Source organism: Taudactylus pleione, unplaced genomic scaffold (assembly GCF_031769625.1).
Source record: "Taudactylus pleione unplaced genomic scaffold, aTauple2 ptg000046l, whole genome shotgun sequence".
In the NCBI taxonomy this organism is placed as follows: domain Eukaryota; kingdom Metazoa; phylum Chordata; class Amphibia; order Anura; family Myobatrachidae; genus Taudactylus; species Taudactylus pleione.
In genome coordinates, this window is record NW_028284448.1 from 5,739,970 (window position 1) to 5,767,829 (window position 27,860).

The following is a 27,860-nucleotide window of genomic DNA, read 5'->3' on the forward strand; positions in this document are numbered from 1 at the left end:
ATCAGGCTTTCATCCTCTCCATTCGACAGAAACTGCCCTCACTTAAGATGGCAATGACCTTCTTGCTGCCAAATCCAAGGGCCACTACTCTCTGCTCATTCTTCTTGACCTCTGCTGCTTTTGACACTGTGGACTAGTGATGGACATTGGAAGCCGATGGTTAGCAATCATCAATTCTCCCAATTTGATAAAAGCACTTTTTCCATAGAATTGCGGGAATTCAATGGTTGTTAGCCATCGAATCAGCTTTCTGATGCACATCCGATGGCTAGTTATTTCTGTGCAGTTGCAGGCACCCAGAAGTGCACTATCTTATCATTGACTCCTGCCTTTCTCACCACACATTCAGTACCTTTCGCAGTTCTACCGTTTCCATCTCAGTAATATCTTCAGGAACAGACCCTTTCTCACTCTGGAGACAACTAAACCCTCATCCACTTACTGGTCATCTCTAGATTGGACTACTGTAACCTCTTATCTGGCCATCCTTTCTCCACTCCAATCGTCAGTGCTGCTGCCTGGTTCATCTTCCTCTCCAAACATACATCTGCCTTCCCACTCCTACAATCCCTACATTGGCTCCCCTTCCCAATCGGAACCCAATTAAAACTGCTCACACTCGCATACAAAGCCCTCACCCAATCCTCTCCTATTTACATCTCTGACCTCATCTCCCTTCATACTCCCATTCGCCCACTTTGCTCCACAAATGAGTGCTGCCTCTCCTTCCAACTGATTACTTCCTCCCACTCCCATTTTGCCTGTGCTGCTCCCTACCACTGGATCTCTTGCCCTCCCCCTATCAGACTTTCATCCCTCTACAAAACTTCATATGGGCTCACAAGACACACTTCTTTACCAAAGCTTTTTAGCAGTCATCCTAATCCACCGCTCCATGCTTCTTGCTCACTGTCTCTCCCCTCTGTGTTACCCCTGCCTGTCTCCCGCTCCCTTTTAGCTTGTAAGCTCTCACTAGTAGGGCCCTCTTCCCTCAAGTGCTTTTCCTTCCCTCACTTATATCTTCATCTCCTCCCCACTGTCAACAACAGCACCAAATCTATGGGTTTGGCCGTCAATGACTGCTGCTGCGGCAATGTTTATAAACCTTGGGCCTCATTCAGCAGAGGATGGAATTGCAAAGCCGCACACAAGCAGCTATGCAAGTCCGTCCTTGCTAAAATGCAAATGCAGCATGAGGTGTCTGACCCCTCCTGCTGATTCTGCAATCCCAGCGCTGAGAGCGAGGTCGTAGCCTGGGATTACGATGTTGGATGGCGCCAGCCAGCTGAGTAAGGCTCAGCTTAAACAGGCTGGCATGCATGCAAGGCCAGGAATCTGCATCCATGGATGTAGATCAAAGCTGTGCCACTCCCGAAAACTGTGGGTGATGCCCTCTTTCTGGGAACACAGGGCATCCTCGCACCACCCCGTAAACGCCTCTACCTGTCAATCAGGCAGAGGCATACAGGGATATGTGTGCGATCACACAGGACCCTGACAATCGTGAATCTGTGATCAGCAATGCACTTATGTGCACTGCTGGTTCAGGCCTTTTGTCCATGTTCTGCAAAGTTTTGTACTGTAAAGGGGTCAATACATCAGCAATCAGTTGGGGAAATTCTCGATTTTGTAGATGATTGTGTAATAATATCTGCAATGTATGGGGTTCACCTATTGCTGATTCCGACCAAATCGGTAAATCTGGATGTCCAACATGTTGAATTTCACCAACCAATTGGGGCTGTAGAGTTCTAGTGAATGGATACGATTTGCCGACGGTTACTAGTCAAATGATGAGCCTTTCAGGACTGGCAAATTTTATTATTTGATCTGCAAATCACTGAAAACTATCTGTAATGTATGGGGACATATTGGTAGATTGGAGAATCGTGAAATCAGGGGAAATATTACGCAAATCGTTCAATAATTTTTTTCTGATTGCTGCTGTATGGGCACCATTAGTAACTTTTTTCTTGTTTTTTTTTTATCATACTGTTTCTGTTTATGTACTTTGTATAGTGCTGCGGACCCCTCATATAAATAAAGGATAATAGTTTAGGGATGGCCACCAACCTTTCATATATCGGAAATATTGTTATGCATAATAGACAATAATACAAATTTTGTGCTGCCAGTTTATTCGATTTATCACATGGTGCTATTTTTACAGTTGTGATATAGCGTTCTTGGACTGGCTCTCATATTAGAGCAGCAGCTCTGCCCAGGGACCTCCTATAGACTACAACTGTGTAGCAGTAAATATTAATATTTATAAATATTGATATATTTATAACTTGTATATGGCAAACCCATATCGATCAAGAATATTGATTCCGGACCGCCGATTAGGGATGGCCAATTTATATAAGTCCTAAAAAGTTTAAAAGTGTTTTAAAGTTTAAGTTTATGCATTTGAAAAAATATGCTATTTTTATGATTTACAGTGTTTCTATAAAAATTTTTTATATTTTTTTAAATAAAATTGTTAGATAAGTTATCCTTAATAGAGGTTTTCGACCTAATTCAATCATAAAAAAATGACAATTTGTGAGTGTTTTTTGGAAACAATATTAGCCAGTTAAGTGGTTAAGCCTCGATCCAGATCACTTTGTGTCAGGCTTATTATTCAATGTACAGATGTGTCCTTGCTCATCTAGCCTCAGTACACCATGCAGCGCGATTTGTCTGATGTGAGTGAGCCGCTGCAACTCTGATAGTGTTGGGCGTCTTTTCTTGCTGAGTCGCAATGCGATGAGACTTGGATGCACCATCAAACTGTGCTGATTAATTTCATATGTGACACTTGTATATCTGTGTGCGGGATGGATACAGGTTGCTGGCGTTCGTGACCCCTGCAGTCAAAATCCCAACACTGGCATCCCGACAGGGTTAGCATGCCGACACCTGTCGTTTAGTATGCTTAACCCTCCCTTCCCGGTGCCTAAACCTAACCTCCCCCTCCCCGCACCCTAAACCCTACCATCCCCCTAGTGCCCAACCCTAACTTCTAACCCTCCCCCTAACCCCGCTACTTACCTTCGGGATTCTGGCAGTCAGGACGCTTGTGCCGGGATTCTGACAGGTATTGGGATTCCCGTGCTGGCATTCTGACCGTCATATGCCGGGAAATTGAACGTATCATCTGTGTACGACTGAGACTGTAAACAGAACTTGGTGTGGAAAAAAGCTGCACCGTAGCACTTCGTATGCTGATTGAGCGACTTAGTAGCAAACAATTATACAAGTGTCACATATCAAATGAATCAGCAGTCTCCTGGTGCGTCCTAAGCAATCCAGAACTTAGACGCATTTTTCGGCAAAAAAAGCTGCAAAAAAAATACGACCAGCGCTAACAGAGTCTCACTGGACCAGGCGCATTGAGAGGGGCTGTCTGACACAACTGCAGCAAAAACGAGTGAGGCCACATCTCTACAATATATTCATTTTGTGCAATAAAATTTTTCTGCCACCAGATGGTACCATCACATCCTAAATATTTCGGATATAGAAAAACTATGCCTCACATGCATACAGTGCTTTGTAAATCAAATTACTACATTTGTGTGACGTCTCAAGTTAAAATGAACACATTTGCAGAGGAGCAGATCTTTGCACAGTGCCCCTTCTTTTGCAAAGCAGTGCAGAATGGGATTATTGTAATGATGTCAAGGGTTGGAGCAGGCACATTTTTCAGGGGTACAGAAGACGCTCCCCAGTAAATCCATGCTGCTTGGAACCTTACAAGTTCTTGTGAACATGTCAAACAATGTGATTGATCATTTTTGACTGGATCACAATGGAGTTTGTAGGTGCAGCCTATTTAGATTTTACTAATGCCTTTGACACTGCGCCACAGATAAATAAATGGGGATGATTGGGAATGGAGTCAGAGGTGTTATAACATTATTACTAGTAGTGATAGGTAAGTAGTTCTACAAAGTTATGTTGATGTTGAAGCTAAGGCAAAATGGGGTCAGATTGAATGATGAAAGTAGATTAGAAAAATGGTAAAGTGTGTCTAGCCCACATAGAGTAGGCTAGACTTCCTATGCTGGTTAATACTGTTCACTGCTATAGTGAAAACCAGCCCCCGGCTGATCAGCACAGGGTTAGCGCCTGTATGAGGCAGGGGAGAGTGCAAAAAAAAAAGCATTGTGCTTTCCCCACCCAGAGAGTTCCATCTTCTCTCCAGCCCTTTTGGTTATAGAGGGCCAATGGTGTTTCATCTTAGTTACCAGAGGGGGCCAGGTATACCAGGTTTGCTAGCAAGTCAAAAGAATATTAAAACAAAACCCCAGGCACTGAGAAGAAGGCTTTTCACTCACCAGTAAATTGCAGCTGTGTTAGATTGCCAACCCAAAAGATAATGAAAAAGAATGCACAGCGCTAATCATGGTGTAATAAAATTAATTGAATCCGTGGTAAAACGTAATAACATGGTTTTATTGTATCATACACATAAAATATAATAAACATAAATGTACATAACCAATGTATATTCTGGTAAAATTACCAAAGCGGCCACATAAAAACTAGTTGGACTGTGAGAAAATAAACCAATACCTCTCACTGCAATGATTCTATCATTAAGTGCTGTAACCAGGATATAGAGTATATATAACATGTTCTGCACTTATATAACTATAAATACAAATAGGACAAGTTCTTCTATAGTCCCAAAAATAATGTGCTAAATCATTGTATATATTTACTGAAGTGGGTAGTAGTCACAAACTTGTGTCTATCCAGAGGTGGCTATAATGCTGACAGAGCGGGCTATTCCAGGCGCCGTTAAAAGCTGCCGGTAGTTGCTCTTCTCCTGATCCAATAATCAACAAAATAAATGGTCCACAGCACTGTAAGGTTTCCGATGTTCTGTTCAGAGTATTGGCAGGGATGAACCTCACATTCACACTAATGGCTGCCCAAATATATTACCCACTTCTGATATATAATGCCATATAGTGTAAATCATAGGACCTCTGTGGGTTGACGTGCTTTATGAGCAATCCACGAGTATTTTCCTTTAGATACCGGCACTTAGGAACAGTCCCCAGATATCAGCCAGCATTGCTTAGTAAAACAGCAAGTGTATCTCAGCAGATTGCCTCACGGGTGCAGAACTACGATTAGTGCCACAGTAAGTTGGACAGATATGTAGAATCAAAGAGGAGGCTTGATGTAATAAATTGTAGCAGTTATTTAAGCAGTGAGCGGAATTACTAAAAGCTCCTGATGCGCTTCTTCCGTCCAGCGGATTTTCTCAAATGAAATAATTGCTAGCAAATCACATGAAAAAATCTGGAAACTGCTTTGGATCGGCTAAAGTTGAGTCCTTGAAATGCTCTTGCTCTTTGGATCTGGCCTCAAACCTGTAGCAAAGTATGGTTCAGAGGTGGGCCTTGACCTCGGGAACAAAGCTCTAAAAATAAATCTGGGCAGGGGGATTGAAAATTCCTACTGGGAATATCAGTTTTACAGCCAATTAACATTATCACTATTAAGATCTTGCTTGTTCCTATGAGACATCTGTCCGTAATGTGTTCTAGTGACCAACATAATATGGAATGGGTACGATTCCCGTCAGCGGCAGCCCGACAAGAGCAGAGTGCGACGCAGTGGAAGCCCGACAGCACTGGAAATCCCGATCGTGGATAGGTAAGTATCCACTAACCTAACCCCCCTAACCCTAACCCTCCTTAGGGGTGCCTAACCCTAACTTCCCCCCCAAGTGCCTAACCCTAATCCCCCCTCTAAGTGCCTAACCCTAACCACCCCCTTCCCCGCTACCTAAACCTAAGTCCCCCGGGGGGGGTGCCTAACCGTAAGTCCCCCCCGCGGGTGCCTAACCCTAACCCTCCCTCCCCCTAGCCTAACCCTAACCCTCCCGGGGGGGTGCCTAACCCTGTCCCCCCCGGGAGCCCTAAACCTAACCCTCCCCCCCGTGGCTGTCCGCTGGCGGCGCCCGGCATCACTACGATCGTGATGCCGGGCGCCGGTCTCCCGGCGTCGGGGAAATGTGGGCGTCTACATCTAGACGCCCGGCATTTCACCCTTGCCGGGATAAGACAGTCGGGAAGCCGGCTGCCGGTATATAGGCAGTCGGTTTCCCAATTGCTTCCCCATAATATAGCTCACACTGTAATCCATCCCCTGATTGTCTTGTGTTGAGCCCACCAGTTCCGTGTCAGTGCTCTGCCAGCTATCCAGCAGTGTTGATCCCAGTAAGCAGCAAGGATGGATTCAGCCATCTTAACAAGCATAGAGGTCCTGCATCAAATACACATTGCCCATTGAGCAGGAGCAGTTTCAGGTGCTGAATGAAGAGTCTGGTGGTGGTAGTGAGAGTGTGCATAGTGTATTCACTGGGCCTGATTCTGAGTCGCTAGTAATGCCGATGTTTACCTAGTTGAGTGATTATTTGCAACTGCACATGCACAAAAGTTTCTTTAAAAACCCTTATGGCGCAAGTGTTACAAAGAGTACGCACAAAGTACTGTTGCATCTGGGTCAGACGGTATCAGAAATGTGGTGGAAAAGTGATGTGCATTCCTGGGCGGTGACTGGAAGGGGGCTAGTAGAGCACACAAAAATAGTCCATTCAGTGGGCTTTTTATGGCAGTGTCGCAGGCATGTCAATGCAAGTGGTGGTGTTCACAGACGCAGGCATAGGAGGACGTAGTCCGTCGGAGAAACCGCACATAGGGTTAATGCAGGTTTCCATGGTGCGACCGATGGTGGCGTCTAAAGGACGTACAAGTCGATCTTGAAGCGTGCACGGATGCTAAAATTGGGTGTCTCAGTCCTTGCTCATTTGGTCGAACAGATGTATACTAACGATACTGCCTTTGAACCTTATAAATACCCCTGCCTATACCTTCTAATATCCTTCCTATAAACCTCTAAGGATGACGCTATTTTGCGTACGCAGTCATACAGTAAATAAAGACTCCAGACCTAGAAACTGTGGTTCCAAAGCACAAAGTATTATTCAAGTAAAAGTACAGCAGTTACACGCTATGATCCTCATATAATCTTAGCGCAAAGAAATTATACAGACCCAAGTACAGTTATACATACGCAGCGCTCTCTGGTCCAGATGTAGGCATCAGCAAGAAACCCCTCGTCAATCAGCATTCAGCACGAAGACTAGGAACCCAGGGTCAGAGCACACATATTTATACCACCCAGGAATAAACAACACAATAGAGAAGTTTGTTGCTAATACCATTGGTCCTAAAGGAGAGGGCATATGTTACAAGGCATTTAACAGGTTGGTTCAAATAGACACAGTCCAGCCTCTAACAACTGGTGGTCTCTGGTTTCCCGCCTCATGCAAATCCTAACAGTTGGTCATATAATGTACATTTTGTTGCTTGAAGTCTCTGCGGTCCATAAGTTGAGAATGCATGTTGCGATCTCGCCATCGATATTACTGGAATACTGTTGAGAGAGTACGCATCAGTACAATACCAAACATGGCTTACTTATCACGTATAAAACCTTAGTTACGAAATAATCTTTATTTCCTAGAAGTGATAATAAATGTGCATACTTGAATCTTATACCTTAAATCTTATAGAACCTTGTATGTGAATATGTAATGTGTGAGTATGTGGGGTTTGATGTAAAGACACTAGTTAACTTGGGGCAGATGCGTGTGCATGGAGCTAATATTCAGCGTTTTCATACAGGATCTTATGCATTCGCTAATATGCGACTAGTTAACAGCACAATTGTGCGTATTAATGTGTGTATGAGAAATGGTGAAAGATGCAATCGCATGATGCTAATAGTAATATCTCCACATGTACTAAAGTGTGAGTTTATCTAAAATGGCGCTTGGGCGGCCATTCACAAAATGGCATCTTGCGATCTCATTTCCAAGATGGTGTCTTGCGGCCAGTCGCAAGATGGCATCGCTGCGATCCAATTTTAAACTGATCTTGTCTCAGCCAATTATCCAGCTTCGACAATACAATGGATTGTGTTTGTAGCAGCATTTGCATAAACTCGCAGACAGGTATCCGCCAATAGATGCTGCTGCGTACAACTCAGAATCAGGCCCATAATGTCTAGTTAAGAGGATAGCTGATTGTGTTTTTATGCCTTCTCAGCCTACTGTTTGGCCTGCATGACCATTTTATGCTGAAGCGCTCATCTCATAATGTGATCTTTAAATGTTATTAAAGGTCCGTGAAAAATATTTAATTTTGCCTATTAAAGTACTGTATACACATCATTACTCAACTTTATGTACCTTTTTCCAAATAATTTTAATGACTGTTTTTCCATTTACTAATTTCTAGGCAGCTGCTGCCTTAAGACTTGGACAACTGAGCCCTACAGAGCTGTGCCTGAAATGCTTATCTTTCATCAGGGAAGCTTCATTTCTTAATGCTTATATTACCATAACTGAAGAGATTGCTCTTAAGCATGCTGCAGAAGCAGACAAACGTTTCAAAAAAGGTAATGTTTATTGGGATGGGATCATATCATTTATATCCTTGTATTTGGCAGTCTTATAAAATACAAGATGAAAATACTATATTATAACTGTTTGTTTACTTATACAGCCACTATTTACATAAGAAACCTTTCTGAGTCTGTAAATATTTAATTAACCTATACTTAAGCAAATTTAGGATCTACATTTCTATTTCATCCAATGGGGGGACAAGAGACACTGGAGTTAAGTGAGTGAGTGAGGACTTTCAAATTTGGCTGGGCGCTCTGCATATTGGCTGCTGAGCAGCCAGAACAGTTTGGGCGTCCTCTTTTATATTCTGTTTCCTGTCTTATGGCGGCCACCAGAGACACTTAGAACGGGTTGGGGAGCAGTCACGTGTTCTTCTCTAGCACCAATGTCCCATTTCAATCAAGGGATCATCTCCAGGTGGATTGCAGCCGCTACCACTCAGGTATGTGTCTCTGTTTCCGGTGCAATCAGGTGATCCAACGCTGCTCCCTGCACCCAAGGATGTCAGCGATCAGGTAAGCGGCTCCCTGCTGCTCTAGCAGGGAGTCATTTATAGTGATCTATCTCCTTCCTCCTGGTCGAAGACTTCAGTTAACAGAGGATCTGGGTCGGGTGTTCAGATATTAGTTTCTCTTGGGTCAGCCACACTAGGAAGGGGAGGCTGCGGTACCTTACCTACCAGTAGGAGCAGTCTTTATGCTGGACCCACAAGAGTTCCTTATAGACTTCCCCTCATGTCACTGGAATCCAATGGTACTTACTGCCCTTTCTCCCAGTTATTTTTCTAGCTGTTTTAGGTGTAGCTGGTGGTTAGCTCAGGTCCTCCTCAGACCCTGTTGGGTATTAGTCGGGGGGGGGGGGATCCTTTTCTTCTATTGTTTTGTTGATGTTTATATAGTGTCTGGGGAGTATTAGTCATTATTATAGTGTGGATTAGGTTTATTTCTTAGATTAAGACTATCTTTGCCTACTTGGGCGCAGGTATTGACCCGCTTTGTCCAGGGGTCGGTTCAGATGTCCTCTTCTTTGGAAATGTATTTTTTAGGTCCACACCATTCGGGCTAAGGTTCAGCTTCAAATATCTTCCTTTGAGGATTTGGAGGATTCGGATCAGGAATAGTCTTCAGTGACATATGGATATCCTGGGAATGTATAGTGGGTGGATACCTTAACCAGAGTGGTTGGGTAGGTGCTTCAGATTTGAAATGTGTCTGCTTCCTGTGGCTGATAGGATTAAGTGGGAATCACCTCCTAAGGTGGATGCTTCCGTCAACTTGTAAAAGCTACTGCTATTCCGGTTCCTAATGTAACCTCTTTAAAAGACAGTTCTAATAGGAAGATTGTGTTAATAAGGATGTTGAATGCTAGACTAGCTAGTTGGAAGAAGGCATCCATTTGGATATGCTCTGAGCGGACTTATTATTTGTGTTTGGATGAGGCAGCCATTGATGCAGCTCAGTTGGATGCTCATATTTCTAGTACGGCGGTTGCTGCACGTAGGGCTCTCTGGCTTAGAACTTGGCAGTTTCTTTTTGGGCCGGAGTTGGATAATATCTCCAGGGATACTGTAGAGAACTGCTTTCTACCTTCCTTCTCCTGTTTCATGTCTATACGGCCTGTCTTTTGTCCGGTTCAGTCCTTTCGGTTTCAGGGAAGATCCAGGGTGCAGGTTGTCTCAGGAGAGCATTAGGCAAAACCAAATGGCAAGTCCATATAATCTATATTTTTAGATGGACTTATAACTTTTGTAAAAAAAATAATAGAAAGCAAAACTGATGCAATGGTTTTGGTTTCATAAAAGTTTGCAACTGTATAAAGTAATACATATAAAAATGCAATACAAACTCACCTACTTGAATACACAGAGAATGTTTAAGGCTTAATTTGAAATAGTAATATTATTGCCTTTGCTAGTAATAGTAGGTATGTGTTTAAGTATGTGTTTTCATTTACAGGTAAACCCCTTGGGGCACTAGATGGGATTCCTATTGCAATTAAAGATAACTTTAGCACTGCCAACATAGAGACAACATGTGCATCAAGAATGCTAAAAGGTAGATATTCATTATTACAATATTTCAGAACAGTTTTTCATCCTTTTATACATGATGTAGAAGTGATTTAACAAGTTAGAAATATATTTTAACTGCAATCATTTTCAGACATTTCTGTAGATATAATTAACAATATTCATTATTTATTTTTACAAGGTTATATTCCTCCCTATAACGCTACAGTTGTTCAGAAGCTTTATGATCAAGGAGCTGTACTCATGGGAAAAACCAATCTTGATGAATTTGGTATGGGGTATGTAACATGCACTTAGAATGGCTATTATCATAAAACATTTTTACTTTGACTGTGTATAAAAGCTTAAAACTTGTATTTCACTTCCTTATTTTTTGCTATACAACAAATTGAATTGAATGTATCATATTATAAATTCTTATTGAAATCAGTGTGGCCTGTGGTTGTAGGTGGAAAATGAAGGAGACAAGCGACACATCTATACAGCCTTGCTCTCTGTAGGTTAGTTATTCCAGGCTCAGACTGGAGATATGTATCACTAGAGATCCCAGTTGGGCACTCTCTATACAAAGAACATAATTCAGAACTTGTTAATTAAAAGGATGTCATTGCTCACCTGTTATTCCAGGGAGGACTCCATTACATTGAGCATAGAGAGTTTGCTATGATAAACTGAGATCCCCCACAAGAGAAGATTGTCCTGCCCCTACCCAGATTGTTTGCCTTGAGGCACAGGTGGATATGAAAAAAGAGAAACAGGTGGAGGAGGGGGGAGAGACAAGGGGTAGGGGACAAAGAGATGTTAGGAAAAAAGTGACAGGTTGGTGGAGCACTGCATGTTAACCCGCGGGAACGCGCGTCGTCATTATCGTTCATCGTTTTTGTGTTAAAAATGGACGATAAAGTGGACAGCTGAACGATAACGATATCGTTATCGTTCAGTCATCCACTTTAATCGCCCAGTGTGTACGCACCATAAGGCAATATAATTATAATCTCTCTATCAACCTTCTCCCTAAACCCAGAAGGGTCATTTTTCTCTATTTTGTATTATTACTCCAATTCTATATATGTAAATTATTTGCAATCAAGTTTATTCTTGTTTTTGCCATATACAATAATATATATATATAAAATCAATTACCTGTCTAAGGTACAAAGCATACAGACTGTAACAGCGGACGTGTGTCTACGTGAATTGAAAAAGTAGCTTGTGCTGTGTTCATTTCTGAATAGATAATAATTTAGTCAGGTACACTGTGACCATAGTCCTCGCTGTTCAGTGATATGGGGATTTAATGGCCAGCTGCACGTATCAAATCCCCATGCTTCTCAGAACTTGAGAACAACAAACTGAACTGTCTTATCTTATTCCAAGTGAAAGCAGACTTGTCAATAGTTTATAAGGAAAATACTGCTGGGAGAGATCACACATACCTCATCTGTGCATTAGGCAGTATTTCTGCTCTGCTCACAATGATCCACCACTGCTAAAACATTATTCAAAGACTAATATGTATCCGTGTTAGCAGCCATTTGTCCTTTACTACACTTGTGGCAGAGCGCACAACAATTTAGTTTAATCTTTTTATTTGCATGTTTTTGCCTAGTATTTCTTGAAAACAAGACTTAAAACCTATGACTCTCCAGCTGGTATCATGCCACCAGTAAGCCAAGATGTATGCCGTTATGCACGATAGATAATCTTACTTTAATTACTGAATAGTGATTGATATTACATCTTACCACTTTTCAAATACTCTATTTTGCCACTAAGTACATGTTACTTTGCACTTTCTAAGCTTGTTTTATTAAAAAGGAAATGTGACTATCTCAATAATGTGACAAAGATGAATAGCAATCTCTTATTTTGTTCAGTATAATTATTATATGTACACTGTTATATATGGAAATAAAGTACAGCACTTCCAAAATGTCACCCCTTTAAAACGCTTCTATTTTATTAACTCTTGTGGTGAGCTGTTGTTGCACCCTTCTCCATTTCTAATTACACATAAAGGCTTATGTAATGATATAGTATAATGATGCAGAAGTTTCCCTCGATGTTTGTGATTAGAAAACAGCATTGCTAAGGAAAGACTTTCGGCAACTTCCTCATGTCGTTATGTCAACATATACACTTGTGTATTACCTTTATTCTAGTAAACTACACTGTACTGGTTAGATTTTCTTTCAACTGAATTTCCTTATTCATCAAAGCCTATGATATTACTGCTAGTAGCATTCAGAATGTGGAAATATGACTCTTTATTTACAACTCCACATCTTCTTAAGTTACCTGTATTTTGTTACCCATAGATCTGGGAGTACTGACAGCATATTTGGGCCAGTGAAAAATCCATGGAGCTATTCAAAACAATACAGAGGGAAGAGGACAGAGCGTTGTTCTGTTACTGACGAGAATTCTGATTGGGTGATTACTGGAGGAAGTTCGGGAGGCAGCGCTGCTGCTGTGTCTGCTGGAACGTGTTATGTGTAAGTTATTCATGGGGATGTCAGTACAGTGTTCATTGTTTAATATGATTTATATACTAACATTGTCTTCCCTAGTTTTAAGATTGAATGACTTATTTGTCTAAGTAAAGCATGACCTTCATAAATATATTAGAAGCAGAGCTCAGCATTAGTTGTGGAATGTAAACGGGATCTCAGGAGAGACCATAAGGTACACTGATGGAGCAGTATATAGTATACAGGTCGTCTGTAGAACTTATTGGAAAAAAAGATGGGCTGTGGGAAATCATGCAAGCTTTTTTGCAACAAGCCAGAAGATGTATCCTGGCATTCTTTAATTAACTCGCTTTTATCCATTACTTCAACCTCAGTGTCATTGAAATCAACCAAGCCTCCTCAAACCCGCAGAAATATTAACATTATTAATTGTGACAACTATTCTCACAAATTTCTACATTTACTTCTAATGAGACAGCTGTATCACACCTGAACCAGACTCTAAAAATAGCCCTTGATGAAGTGACTCCAGCTACCCATCACACTCCACGTAGACTTAGACATCAGTTGTGGCATTCTAAATTAACAAGACACCTACAAAAACTCTCATGTAAAATAGAACGTTCGGAGCTTAAATCTCGTACTCCAAGTGACATCCTCACATATAAGACTATCTACCACTCTTATCGTAATGCTCTGAACACTGCCAAACAAACATTTTTCCAATCTGTCATCTCTGTTCAAGCCTCTAACCTCAAATGACTTTTTAATACATTTAAATCACTTCTTACCCCTCCCTCACCCAACCCACCTGCTACTATCAGTGAACAAGATCTTTCTTCCTATTTCATGGACAAGATTGATACGATCCAAAATGAAATGGTATGCTCTTCCTAAGCCATTGACCTGCTCAATTCCCTACCTGAATCCTCTGGCACATTATCTTCACTTGACCCCCACAAATGAAGATGAAGTATCTACACTCTTCTCATCCTCCTACTCTACTACCTCTCCTCTGGATCCTATACCCTCATAAATCAGTAAAGCTCCAACTCCTCTGCTCATCCCAACCTTGACTAAAATCTGAAATCTCTCTTTACTGGTATCTTTCCATCACTGTTCAAGCACGCAGTGATAAATCAAATTCTGAAAAAAACTAAGTTCTGACACTAACTCTCTCTCAAATTACTTTACCATCACTCAGCTCCCATGCCCCTCCAAGCTACTTGAGAGAGCTGCCTACACTCGCCTAACACACTTTCTTAACTTGCACAATTTATTGGACCCACTTCCGTTCCCAACACTCCACAGAGACCGCACTGACCAACGTAGAGAATTATCTGGTCACTGCTAAGTCTAAAGGCCATTACTCACTTATTCTTCTTGATCTCTCTGCTGCTTTTTACATTGTTGCCCACTCTCTTCACAAACAAACACTACAATCCCTAGGTCTTCAGGACACATCCATTTCTTCGTTCTCATCCTACGTATATAATCACTCTTTACGTATTCATTTCTCTGAATTCACCCCCTCTTTGCAGCCTCTATTAGTTGGATTCCGCAAGTCTTAGGTCGCAGGTTCTCACACTTGGTCCTCAGGACCCCAAACAGTGCATGTTTTCCAGGTCTCCTCACAGAATAACAAGTGAAATAATTAGCTTCACCTGTGGATCTTTTAAACTGTGTCAGTGAGTAATGAATACACCTGTGCTCCTGCTGTGTGACCTGGAAAATGTGACCTGTGTTTGGTCCTGAGGACCGAGTTTGACAACCACTGTCTTAGGGCCTATGCTTTTCTCAATATTTACCATCTCTCTTGAAAAACTGATCAGCTCTTTCAGATTTCTGCATCATCTGTACACGGATGATACTCAAATCTACCGTTCCTCCCCAAATTTGTCACCATCTCTATTGGTCCATGTCACTGAATGTCTTTCTGCCATTTCATTTTGAATGTCATCTCTCCAACTCAATATTTCTAAAACAGAATTAATAATATCTTACACAAGGCACTGCAAAAACTCTAATCCATTCACTCATTACATTCTGCATTGATTATTGCAATAGTCTCCTCACTGGTCTTCCCAAAACCAATCTCTCACCACTATAATCCATTTTGAATGCAGCTGCAAGGCTGATCTTCCTCGCTAAGCATTCATCGTCTGCTGATCCGCTCTGTCAGTCCCTCCATTACAGGTTTTCTACCATATTCAATATAAAATTCTTTCTTCTTCCTCCATAGGGCTCTATGTTGAGGTATAGGCTGGTGAGTAGGAGTCTATGCACCAATTAGTTAATTCTTCTTACCCAGCAGCCCCGGCTCCCTCTTCCCTATGCCCCTTCCCTAGTCACAGGCAGCCAGTTTAAATTTGGTGCCTGCAGGAGTGGGCACAGTTTTAGGAGCTGTTCAAGCAGCTTCTTATTTTCTTTCTTTTTAATTTTTTTTTTTAACAATTGAGTGGGCAGCACTAGGCGTCCTATAGGACGCCCGTACTTCCGCTCCACCAACCCCAGCGCTGGCGGCCGCAGTGCTGGTGACTTGGTCAGCATCTTTGGCCAGTGCTCCACAGCACAGAGCGGAGCCGCAGATGGTGCAGCAAGGGGACAGGTAAGGCAGCTCCCTGCAGGGAGCCGTGTTATCACGGCTTCACCACCGGTTACTGAGACCACTGGTGGTGCTGGCAGCAGGGACCTAGGTCCTTTCCACACCCTCACTAGACCACCTGGGTAGCTAGGCAATGGGTCATCACAGTGTAGGCGGCCATTTGCCTTGGGGTCCATGCCAGAAGGGGGAGATAAGTTCTCCTCATTAGCTCCTCCCCCACCCTTGGGCGCTTTCCCTTAAGCAGGCATTCTGACCCAGGGCGATTCCTCCTCTCTCTCCCCTCCCTCATAAAGACACAGAACGGCCATTTTACACAGTGCCTGCTTCAGCTTGTCTCCAGAGAGTTGCATTGGGCTCCTGGTCTCCCTATATTCCTCTCCCTCAGCGGTCAGGTTATACATATAGCTTCTTCTTGCCCTCTTGGGGTTGGTTTGTTGAGCACTTTGATCCAGGTACAGTAAATGCAACGGCTGTCCCCTACATAAACCATCCGGACGGCACTCGCAGTCGTGGCGCCATGAAGGAGGCCAGTTGCATTCTCCTCTGGGCGGAGCAGAATCTTCCTCCTCTGTCGACAGTCTTCATCCCTGGAGTACAAAATTGGGAAGCGGAATTCCTAAGCCGCGAGGACATTCATTCGGGTGAGTGGACTCTACATTCAGACGTCTTTCAACTCCTGGTTCTTTGATAGGGCTTGTCGGACATCGACATGATTGTTTCTCAGCACAATCCCCAGCTACCGAGGTACTGTTCCCTGAGGTACTGCTCACGCACCAGGTGCCTTTCTGGTGGACGCCTTGGCAGTTCGGTGGATCTTCCCTCTCTTGTACATCTTCCATGCAATCTCACTGATTCCACGGGTCCTCCACAAGTAGAAGTTTGGAAGGTTGCACAGTGATCTCTTTGTCACCTAATTGGCTGTGAGTGGCCTGGAACGCGGATCTTCAAGGCCTCTCAGTCGGTGCTCCACTGCGTCTTCCACTGTGGCCAAATCTTCTGTCTCAAAGCCTCTGCTTCCATCTGGATCTGGCCCATCTTTTACTGTTTCCAATTGTAAAGTTGGAACGGAATATGCTGCGATATAAGAAACTTGTTGTTGTTATTATTATTATTAATAATAATAATAATAATAATAATAACTTGTCTGATCCACATTTCAGATGCAGATGGAAGAGTAGAGGAATCCATTTCTTTAACAATTAATTTAGAGGATCGTGGAAGACTTCCATAGGTGGCATGAAGCAGTAGGCACGAGTCGATGCCTACAATTCATATTTTTAGATTATATGGGAAAGTTCATATGGTGTTTGTTGAAAAACTTGCACCCAGATATTTAAGAGACATAGGAAATTCCAAAGGAGCTAAAATTCGTTGGAGGTAATAAACATTTGGAAGCTATCTTAGCGATTAAAGAATTTAGCTATTTACTGTAGGAAGTGGTGTATTATAATAGAACCTATGTATGCTATGTAGTTGTGACATGCACCTTGCTACACTCCTAGACACAGTGAAATTAGCCATTTTTTTTAGCTGAACCAATAGTTACCAGAAAGCAACCTATATATTCTTTTGAACCCATGCCTCATATGTGTCACATATAGGTGATGAAATGCCTCATTGGTGTCACAGGTTCCTTAGGAAATGATCGCCTACATCCCCGTAAATGTTCTTCAAACAGGCCCAGAAAAAAGAAGCCCAGCAGTTTAAACTGGAAACTAGAGAATAAAATGTGAAACCCGTTCCACAGTTGTAAAGAACGGAAAAATAACACATTTTCAAGAAAAGAAATACATTCACATTGCTGTTGTAGTGTTTGGAAGGGCAGCCTGATACAGCTTTCTGAGATAGTATATCCTATTTATTCTCCAGGCTTACTCATCTTTTATGATATCATTATAGCTAACTTAATTAATCACAATGGTGGCTGGTCTCATATTTTATGATATCATTATATCTAACTTAATTGATCACAGTGGTGGCTGGTTGACCTAATATTTTTTGTTAATGTAAAAGTTAGGTACATTATAGCAACAATTATCCGAGTAGTGCTCAGGCCAACACTATGCTCCTTTTGCTGGTGCCCAGTACAGGTGATAAACTTGTTTGCTACTCACCTTAGCAGCAAATAGTCTCCATCACAATCCCTTTTACTGCCAATTCATTCAAGTAAGTTAGGAGGTTGCTTGTGGAAGTTAGGGGTTTGCTAGTGGTTGGTACTTCTGCACTTCTAAAGAATAGTTTGAAAGCATGGAGACTGACTTAGCTGTTGTACTTTCAGACGGCCATGGGCCTGATTCAGATTTGTATGCAAACCCTATGGTTCGTGTAAAAGTCCGATGGTGGGTGGACTGCGTATGCACAGGACCTGTCCAGTGTCATCAAACGTGTGCCCACTAAGCGTCTGCCTGATTTAGAGGCTGCAGTCGTTTGGTGACGGGGAGGTGCTGGGCAGCGTTCCCAAAAATATGGGCGTATTGTTCCCTTTTTCTGGGAGTACCAAGGCCAGTGTCTGAGTCTTCCGAGGAAGATTTACTAGCTTTGGCAGTGCAGATGAAGCGGCCCGTATGATTAGCCTAAGGCTTACTGAGATGACGATGCTGCAACCATCGTGACCGGTGATCTGATGGTGCGTCTACGGATGCAGCACCTGGATCTGCAAACTGCGATGCCGGCATCGGGCGCATTTTGTCCTCCGTATTAGCATATTTGCACACAGCAGCAGCGTCGTGCGCATGCCCAGTGGGGCAACATCGAGTCGGTTGCGAGCGCTCGGCGCTTGCGACCGACTCTGAATGACCCCCATAATGTGCTGTTTATACATTTTGTTTAGTTCCTGGAGTAAATAAACCTGACAGAGTGTTTCTCATCTTCTGTGTACAGCTTTTGCCATATTTAATTAGTTCAGTTTGATTTGTAGGTTTATTTGTTTCATAAAACCTGTTACAAGCTGGTTGGACTGTGTGAATATATACTATGTATACTCCGACATGTCACTTGCCGCATTACATGGCTACTTTTTTGTGCCAACATCTAACACAGAATTTTCCCAAGATAATTCTGTCATATTATCTGCGGGAATTCAAATCCTCTTTTAGAATGTTTATTCTGAAAGTAGCACACATTTTGCATTCAGCTGTGTACATGTAAATCTAGGAGGAAAGGCACATGAACTTGAACTTTCAAGAGGTGGGTGTTTGTGTTTTTATACTTGTAGAGAGAACATTTTTTTTTGCGTATGTTTACATAAATACGTTTTGCTGCTTAATAGCATAAGTAAATTTGAGTTTCTTCTTAAAGTGATAGGAAATGGAGTTGGCAGGAATCTTATTCTTTCTAGGGAAATAGGATATGACCGCAAGCATTCACACCACTGAGAGCTCACATTAATATGTTTCTCTCTATGGCTTATTCTAAAAGCAAACAAATGAAGCGTCCTGGGAGACTAAACAAAATGAAACCTATTGATGGCAAAAAAATAAATAAATCGTGGATCACCTGATGTACTCTGCCAGCGCCTGCCCATGAGCGTTACACAGTAAACTGGTTGCTTATCAACAAAACACTAATATGTACTCCAAAGAGATAATAAAAGCAAATAAAAGCATGTTTGTCATGCATCTATGTGGTACATTCTATGTTTCATATGTGTTTAAGTAGCTCAAACAACTAATACATGGCTCGCAACCACTTAGGCCATGCCTCACAGCAGGTATACAAACATGTAAAATACATTTATAGATTCCGGTCACCTCAAACTCATATTTTATATTCCCTAAAACAGGGGGGAGGTACTTCTCCCCTATAATTCCACAGCCATCACCGCTATCCATGGGAGGTATGCATGTGTGTGTGTATATATAATATATATTTATGTATAATATGCTTGCTTTAGCAGCACATATACTAAAATTGGAAGCTGGGTTAAAATGGCCCAGTGAAGAATAGATCAGATGGCTCGGTGTGCTGGAGCTCATGTTCTGCAGCTTTGGACTGTGGTCCTGATTCAGAGCCGGACGCTCTGACAGAGCGCTCGCTCTGAATCAATTAGAGCGGCCTCCTGGAAGACCCACAGCTATAGCGAGCGGCCAGGAAGATGGTCGCGATGGTCACTCAAGACCATTGTGACCATCGGGCTTGCGACGAGACCCTTGAGGTAGGGTCTCGTTGCCGCAAGCCCTCGTGAGCATTCGGCTCTAACAGACCCGAAAGCACTCCCACTGACATCACTTGTGATGTCAGTGGGGCCGGCCCCAGACGGTAGGCATTCCCATGGGAACGCCTCCATCTGGGCAGCCCCGGCCCGCCCACCAAAGGGGACGTGCTGTCACTCAACATCGACAGCACGCCCCCTTTTGGTACGAGACCTGGAGCGACTGCTTGCCCGTCGCTATCCGGGTCTCGCGCATGCGCAGGACGGAGCAGGCTCCGTTGTGCGCATGCGCACTGGGCCACCATCGACCCGCTTGCGAGCAGGTCTGAATCAGGCCCTGTGTTAGTCACAGGTTCGTTAGGACACGTATGTTTTACTAAAGCTCTGCTTCCGGTAAGCATTCATTATATGATACAGGGTATATAGGTGTAATATACATATGTGTCATGTGGCCTATCTAGTAGGTCAGTACATGTATATAATATATGTATTTTGCATGTGTGTTCCAGGGGCACTAGGTGTCAAGGTACAGCTCAGGCTGTTTCTGATTCTCTCATGTGCTCTATGGTGCTTTGGCCTCAGCTATTGCTTTTACATTTTGTCCTATCGTCAAGTTTATGGCGGTCCCTGTTTCGGTTTGGCCACTGGGTGGGCATGTTTCTTAGCGCTTCTCACCCGGGAGGTCAGCTTTGGGTCGTCCCCATTGTCTATGCTCCAGTGTCACCTAGTGGATGAAGGAGAAAATAGGATTTTGGTACTTACCAATAAATCCCTTTCTCCGATTCCACAGGGGACACTGGACGCAACACAGTTCTGCTTTCTTGCCTTCTTGTTTTGGTTGTCTCCTTATTGTTTGTGGTTTGTCCGCATTCTGTTGCTGTGTAATTGCATGTATTCCCTGCAGTGGGTTCTTCTGTTCTCCTTCAGTTGGTCTTGTTCCGTTCTGTGGACTTCTCCTTTTTCTCGTCTTGCCTGTTGTACTCCGTCTCCTCTCAGCCCCAGTTTCTTAAACTGGGGCTGATGGGGCATAGAGGGGGAGGAGCCAGTCACACTTTAAAATAGTGCCAGGCTCTACTCTACCAACGTCTATACCCCATTGTCTATGCTCTAGTGTCCCCTGTGGAATCTCAGAAAGGGATTTATCAGTAAGTACCAAAAATCATATTTTGTACTTGATCCCATTGACAAATAAAATTATATGTGATACAAAAATGTAAACTAGCATTAACAGTTTTGTTTTTATTATATAACTTTAAACAGGGCACTGGGATCTGATACAGGAGGTTCTACTCGGAACCCAGCATCTCACTGTGGCATAGTGGGCGTGAAACCAACGTATGGCCTTGTTTCTCGCCATGGACTTATTCCCTTGGTAAACTCCATGGATGTTCCTGGGATTTTAGTTAGATGTGTGGATGATGCAGCAACTGTGATTGGTAATTTACTTTAAAACTGTATCTGATTATCTAAAGATCATATAAACTCGTTTTTCTGTAACCGATCTCTTTGATTTTCAGGTGTGCTTGCGGGACATGATCCTCAAGACTCCACAACAATCCAAGATCCCTTTCAGTCATTCACACTTCCAGATGCAGTAGATGTGACTAATCTCTGTGTAGGAATCCCAAAGGTAATAGATTCCAGTACAATGAGGTCCATCCAAGTTCACTCATGTGGCTCTTTCTTAAAGGGTAATCCCACTGTTGTCTACACACACGTTCACCCTCACACTATTACTTTACTTTCATATCCAATATGCCAGAATTATATTTAACACTTCCCACTAGTACTAAAGCAAAATGCAGGCACTGATCTTTATTCTCACTGATGGTTTGAATATTTTGCCATTAGGTAATTGATGCTTTTCTGTAGAGGGGTAGATATTTAGGGCCTGATTCAGAGGTGCGCGCAGCTTTATGATTATCCTGAAACTGATGATCTTCCTACTGAGACGCCCACTTCCTGTGGCGCTAATCCGTCTTGGTGCATCTTTAGACGCACCAACGCTGAACCATCGTCGCATCATTGAAGCTTGCACTAGCCTTGTTTCTCCGTCTGAACATGGCGTCCTGTGTCTGTGCTATTGACAGACGCATGCGCAGACCTAAAACATCGGCTGCATGCTTGCAACATCGAAACTTCGTACACCTCTGTCAGCATAGAACTTGCATTTGTCCAGCACACTGCATTACTATAAGTAACATGAAGCTACATTTTAATAGTCCTGTCAGTATTTAAAAACAGTTACCGTATATACTCGAGTATAAGTCGACCCGAATATAAGCCGAGGTACCTAATTTTACCACAAAAAACTGGGAAAACTTATTGACTCGAGTATAAGCCTAGGGTGGGAAATGCAGCAGCTACTGGTAGTAATCCCCCCTCTGGTACTGTCCCCAGTAGTAATCCCCCCCTGGTAGTGCCCCCAGTAGTAATCCCCCCCTGGTAGTGCCCCCAGTAGTAATATCCCCCCCTGGTAGTGCCCCCAGTAGTAATATCCCCCCCTGGTAGTGCCCCCAGTAGTAATACCCCCCCTGGTAGTGCCCCCAGCAGCAATATCCCCCCCTGGTAGTGCCCCCAGTATTAATCCCCCCCCTGGTAGTGCCCCCAGTAGCAACATCCCCCCTGGTAGTGCCCCCAATATTAATCCCCCCCCTGGTAGTGCCCCCAGTAGCAATATCCCCCCCTGGTAGTGCCCCCAGTATTAATCCCCCTCCCTGGTAGTGCCCCCAGTAGCAATATCCCCCCCTGGTAGTGCCCCCAGTAGCAACATCCCCCCTGGTAGTGCCCCCAGTATTCCCCCCCTCCCTGGTAGTGCCCCCAGTAGCAACATCCCCCCCCTGGTAGTTCCCCCATTATTAATCCCCCCCCCCCTCTGGTAGTGCCCCCAGTAGCGATATCCCCCCCTGGTACTACCCCCCCGGTAGTAGCCCCCCCAGTAGAAAGAAATGTAAATAAAAAAAACACTTACCTGTAACCCCGCTCCTGGTCCCGACGCTGCTACAGGCTCCTCCGCCGCTTTGCATAATGGGAGAGACGTCGTCATGACGACGTCTCTCCCATTACCCACTGCGGGAGCCGCTCAGCGGCTGCTGATTACACCAAACACATAGCTGCCGGCTCCGGCGGCTGTGTGTTTGGCAGTGTGTAGCGCTGACCGAACTCCGTCCGGTCAGCGCTAAACACGTTGTGCAGGCTGTGTCACAGTGACACAGTCTGCACCGCGGCCCGCATGGTACGCTACTCAGCAGCGTACCATGCGGGCATGACTCGAGTATAAGCCGAGGGGGGGCTTTTTCAGCACAAAAAATGTGCTGAAAAACTCGGCTTATACTCAAGTATATACGGTAACTTAAAACAGTAAGTCCATTATATTTGTTTAACTAATGAAAATGTGATGTAGTTCATTATATTATGCTTTCTCAAAGTGGAACTAAACACAAAAAATTAAATTTCTTACATCTCAATGTTAAGCTATAAGATCTATTGTGCGGATCGTATAGGGTGTATGCCTGATTACGCTTGCACGCCGCTTGTTCATCATCTCATCTACAGTGCTGCACAGCAGATGGGATGATGCGATGGACGATGCCGCGCTGCTACATGCAGCATGGAACAATATATTGTGCAGTCATACACCGGATTGTGTAGTGTGTGCGGTGCGCGCTATATATCGTTCCATTGCGGTGTTCCATCGGCTGGGTGAACATCGTATAGTGTGTACCCAGCTTAAGAGTTGTCTAATAAATGTCTTTGAATTGTGCTAAATCAGATTTTAAAATAGACTCCAATCAACTCTATAATCTCAGCCTTCTCAAATTGAGAACTGTATGATGATCTCTATGACATTGTGTGGTATACACTAGGTGTCTAAGACATTTTTACACTGATGACGATGCTTTTTATGTTTGTCTATAAAAAATACTAGGGGGTAAAGTTACTAAAGTGAGAGTTTTTAGAAGTGAGTTTTAGAAGAGCTGTTGCCCATAGCAACCAATCAGATTCTACTTAACATTTAACTAGCACCTTCCGGAAGATAATAGCTGGGGGTAAATTTACTAAGATACGAGTTTGGTCGAGATGACAATCTCGGGTGAGTTTAGGCATGTTTTTCATCTCACCAATTTACTATAGACAAACTCGGGTGAGTTTGGGAGAGAGTTCTTTAATCTCACTCGTAAAACTTGGGTGAGATTGCAAACTCGAATCAACTCACCATTGGGCAAACTCGGAAGTACTTTTCATGAAAAAGATGTGTCTTGCAAATTTACTAAAATTCGAGATTACAATCTCGGGTGAGATTAGAGCAAACTCGCAGAGAAATTAAAGTTTCAAACACTCCACCTCCTGAGCTGCGAGTTTGCCAGAAACATACACAGATCAGTGTGATTTGTGTATGTTTCTGCATGTGTACTTAATGTAAAGTGTTTTTATTTAAAAAAAAATAACTTTGGGTCCCCCCAAAAGACATAACCAGCCCCGGAACTGGTCAGCCAGTCCTGGTTCCTAAAATTATGGGGAACAATACAAGTAGGGTTCCCCTGTAATTTAGGAACTAGCACCTGGCTGCAGGGCCAGTGCTGGTTTTAAATATAGGGGGAAAAAATTGCGTAGGGTCCCCCTATATTTAAAACCAGCACCGGACCCAAACCAACCGGGATGTAATGCCACAGCCAGGAGACTCTATTACTGGGTTTCCTTGGCCAAAGCATTCGCACCCCAAGCCAGTCAGGCCAAGCCAGGGATCTCAGGGGAGGTGGGGACCCCCTCTTCCGAAACCCCAGGCTTGGGCTGAAGCCCGGGGCTCTTCACCGCACCCCTGGGCTGTGGGTACGGGGGTAATAATGTGTAAAACAGTTGAAAACTATTGTATTTTACAGTGGAATTACAGGTGCCAGCATGCCTGCCCTTTGGCACTTGTGGAACTTTAGGAACCAGAACTGGCTGACCAGACCGGGCTGATTATACTTTTGGGGGGGCTACATATTTTTTTTTTTTTTTTTTTTTAAGATTTGATCCTTCTTTAACAGGTTGACCACACAAGCAGCCTTCACATATCTCACTGATATGTGCAGGCTGCTTGCTCGGGAGAGTTTTGCAGAGAGAAAACACTGCAATCTCGGGTGAATGCTCTCATCTAAACTTGCTACTTGGGGAGAAATCTCGATATGCTTCACCATCGGAAAAATAACTTTCAGCTAAACTCATTTCTTAGTAAATTTTGCGAGTTTAAAAATTTGAAAATCACCTGAGTTTCGATGATGCTAAGCGAGTTTAAAAAACAAAAACAAACTCAAAACAGGCTCGAATCTTAGTAAATTTACCCCCCTAGATCGGATTGGTTGCTATGGGCAAGATCTGTTCTAAAACTCACTTCTAAAAACTCTCACTTTAGAAAATGTACCCCTAGATATGAGAAGAAGTAAGCAAAGTACAAATGTTATTGCATGCGATGCTGCTTAGTAAGTCAGTGCAGTTATTGTGATTTGGGGAATGGCATGTTACGTCTCCGATGTATAACATGCAATAAGCCCCTTCTGAGTCCTATTGTGTGCCAGCAAAGCTGTCTTGTCATTTCAACACATTCTTTCTGGTTGTATTTCCACTTTAATATACAATTGGTGACTTGTAACTTGTGGGAACATACAAAAGCCACTTGGTATAGCTTCTGATTATGATCTTCTCCTTCATAAAGGAATACCATGCTCCGGACTTGTCTACAGAAACACTTTCACTTTGGTCAAAGACCGCTGATCTCTTGGAAAATGCTGGAGCCAAGGTGGTTGAGGTATCGCTGCCTCACACACGCTATTCAATTGTTTGCTATCATGTCCTGTGCACAGCAGAAGTAGCCTCAAATATGGCTCGATTTGATGGACTGGAATACGGTAAAATATTTTATTTCAACTACAGTGAATAAAATTGCACAGCCATGGGTTAGAATTTATAAGTGGACATGTCTTATAATATTGCATGGTGACCACCACCTTATCCAGGAATGCATGGCCGGCGGTTCGATTCCCGGCAGCCCGACAGATGAACAGATCCTGGCAGCGGCAACCCGACAGCGCTGGATATCCCGATCGTCCTCAGGTAAGTAATAACTAACCTAACCCTAACCATCCTTAGGGGTGCCTAACCCTAACCTCCCCCCAAGTGCCTAACCCTAATCCTCCCTGTAAGTGCCTAACCCCCCCCTTCCCCGCTGCCTAAACCTAAGTCCCCCGGGGGGGTGCCTAACCCTAAGTCCCCCCCGTGGGTGCCTAACCCTCCCTCCCCCTAGCCTAACCCTCCCGGGGGGGGGGTGCCTAACCCTAAGTCACCCCCGGGTGCGCTAAACCTAACCCTGCCCCCCCGCGTCTGTCCACTCGCGGCGCCCGGCATCCCTTCGATCGGGATGCTGGGCGCCTGTCTCCCGGCGTCGGGAAAATGACAGGCATCTAGATATAGACGCCTGTCATTTAACCCACGCCGGGATAAAGCAGTCGGGAAGCCAGCCAGTTTCCCGATTGCATCCCCTTATCCATACCCTGAATTACTATCACACTGTGGTTTATCTTGCTTGTCCTGTTATTTTCCACCTCCTTATTCCATGTTGGCTCCTTCAAAGGCTGAGCTTCTACTGTACGTCCGCTATCAGTTGGGATGTCCCAGTGCTTTGTTTATACTACTTTTGTTTGCAAATGAATTGCCAGTTTCTCTGTGCTGACACCTAACTTCACATTATGGCTTGTGAACAGTTATTCTCTCTCCTGGCTGAGGCCACTTCCTGTTTTTGTGTGGTCCACCTCCGTGATGCTCTGATCTCAAATTCAAAGCTTCAAAATCATACACTTATGTTCCACCATGTGATGTCTCCAGTTCTGTTAACATTGCAGTTTACACATGATTACATGTCAGTCCTTTTTATCTTTCATTCCAATATGCTGGATGTTAAATACAAATAGCATTTCTTGAATGTACTTATACATTACATAAGATGCTACTTATAATATTAATACAGATTTTATGATCTCATTTTTGAAGTTTTATCAGATTAATTTTACTATCACTGCTCCTTCTCCTGCTTTCTTCATAGGACATCGCTCAGATATCCACGATTCAACAGAAGCCTTGTATTCTGCAACCAGGCGAGAAGGTTTTAATGATGTAGTAAGAGGAAGAATATTATCTGGAAACTTCTTCCTTCTGAAACAGTAGGTTAACTCTTTTCATCATGTAGGTCTGCAGTCTTGTCCAACCCCAACGGAATTGTTCACTGACAGAGTAGATTTTTAGGAGTGTTGATATAATAACCTCATAAAACTACATCCTGCTGGTCAACCTAAGTAAAAGTGCACGGATAGCAAAAGTATCTTATAAGCCCACAAACAGTTTCTTAGCTGGAGTTAATGCATCTATTATTTAGCAATAACAAAATGAATTAATTTAAGCATGTATCATGCAGCTAACATACAAGATATTTTTAAAACTGGGTCCCTGTTTGGAAAAGATATGGGCACTCTTCCTATGCTGGTAAGTCTAGAAATGAGGCCTTCCTCCCCCTGACAAGCCTAAATGATTCATTATTTTGTGCCACTTCCCCCCAACCAGATCTACATTAAATGAATAGCAATTATTTTGCTTAATAGATCTTCTTCCTTCCAGTCAACCCTAAAATTAGATTTGTAGCATTCCCATTTTATAAATATTTCTATTTCCCCTGATCAAAGAAGGGGACTTTCAGTATATGCATGAGGTCATTGTATGTGTAGCATTGCCAAACAACAATAACAACAGAACAACAGTACCTCCTGTACTATCAAGTTGATGGTATGACTATGATGGATGTTTAATGCAGTCTTCATGCGATGACTTTATTCACTAATGTTCAAATCTTCACTAAAAGCTTAGCGACCAGACTGACATGTACTTTTGTTGTGTGACATATACTAGACAGCTTGGTTGGTTTTAATTTTGCAATTTTGAGCTTAAACACCCTCAATTTAGACTAGAAGGGATCTGTATGCTACCAAACCCAATTACAATTCCTGGAATATTAGAACATATTTGTTATATTAGAATATAATTCAGAATTTTCCCACTGTGCAATACTGATATACAGTGCATTTGAAAAAAGGTACTGA

At 43.1% G+C, this 27,860-nt stretch overlaps 1 protein-coding gene across 1 annotated transcript in view; it reads left to right on the plus strand.

The window, feature by feature from the left end:
• QRSL1 (glutaminyl-tRNA amidotransferase subunit QRSL1) overlaps positions 1-27,860 on the plus strand; it is a 43,331-nt gene that overhangs the window by 1,165 nt on the left and 14,306 nt on the right. The window contains exons 2-9 of the mRNA XM_088460442.1: positions 8,310-8,469; positions 10,435-10,533; positions 10,690-10,786; positions 12,827-13,003; positions 20,995-21,170; positions 21,252-21,364; positions 25,430-25,622; positions 26,813-26,930. Of these exons, the coding sequence (XP_088316568.1) occupies positions 8,310-8,469; positions 10,435-10,533; positions 10,690-10,786; positions 12,827-13,003; positions 20,995-21,170; positions 21,252-21,364; positions 25,430-25,622; positions 26,813-26,930 (1,133 nt within the window). The remainder of the gene's footprint in view (positions 1-8,309; positions 8,470-10,434; positions 10,534-10,689; positions 10,787-12,826; positions 13,004-20,994; positions 21,171-21,251; positions 21,365-25,429; positions 25,623-26,812; positions 26,931-27,860) is intronic.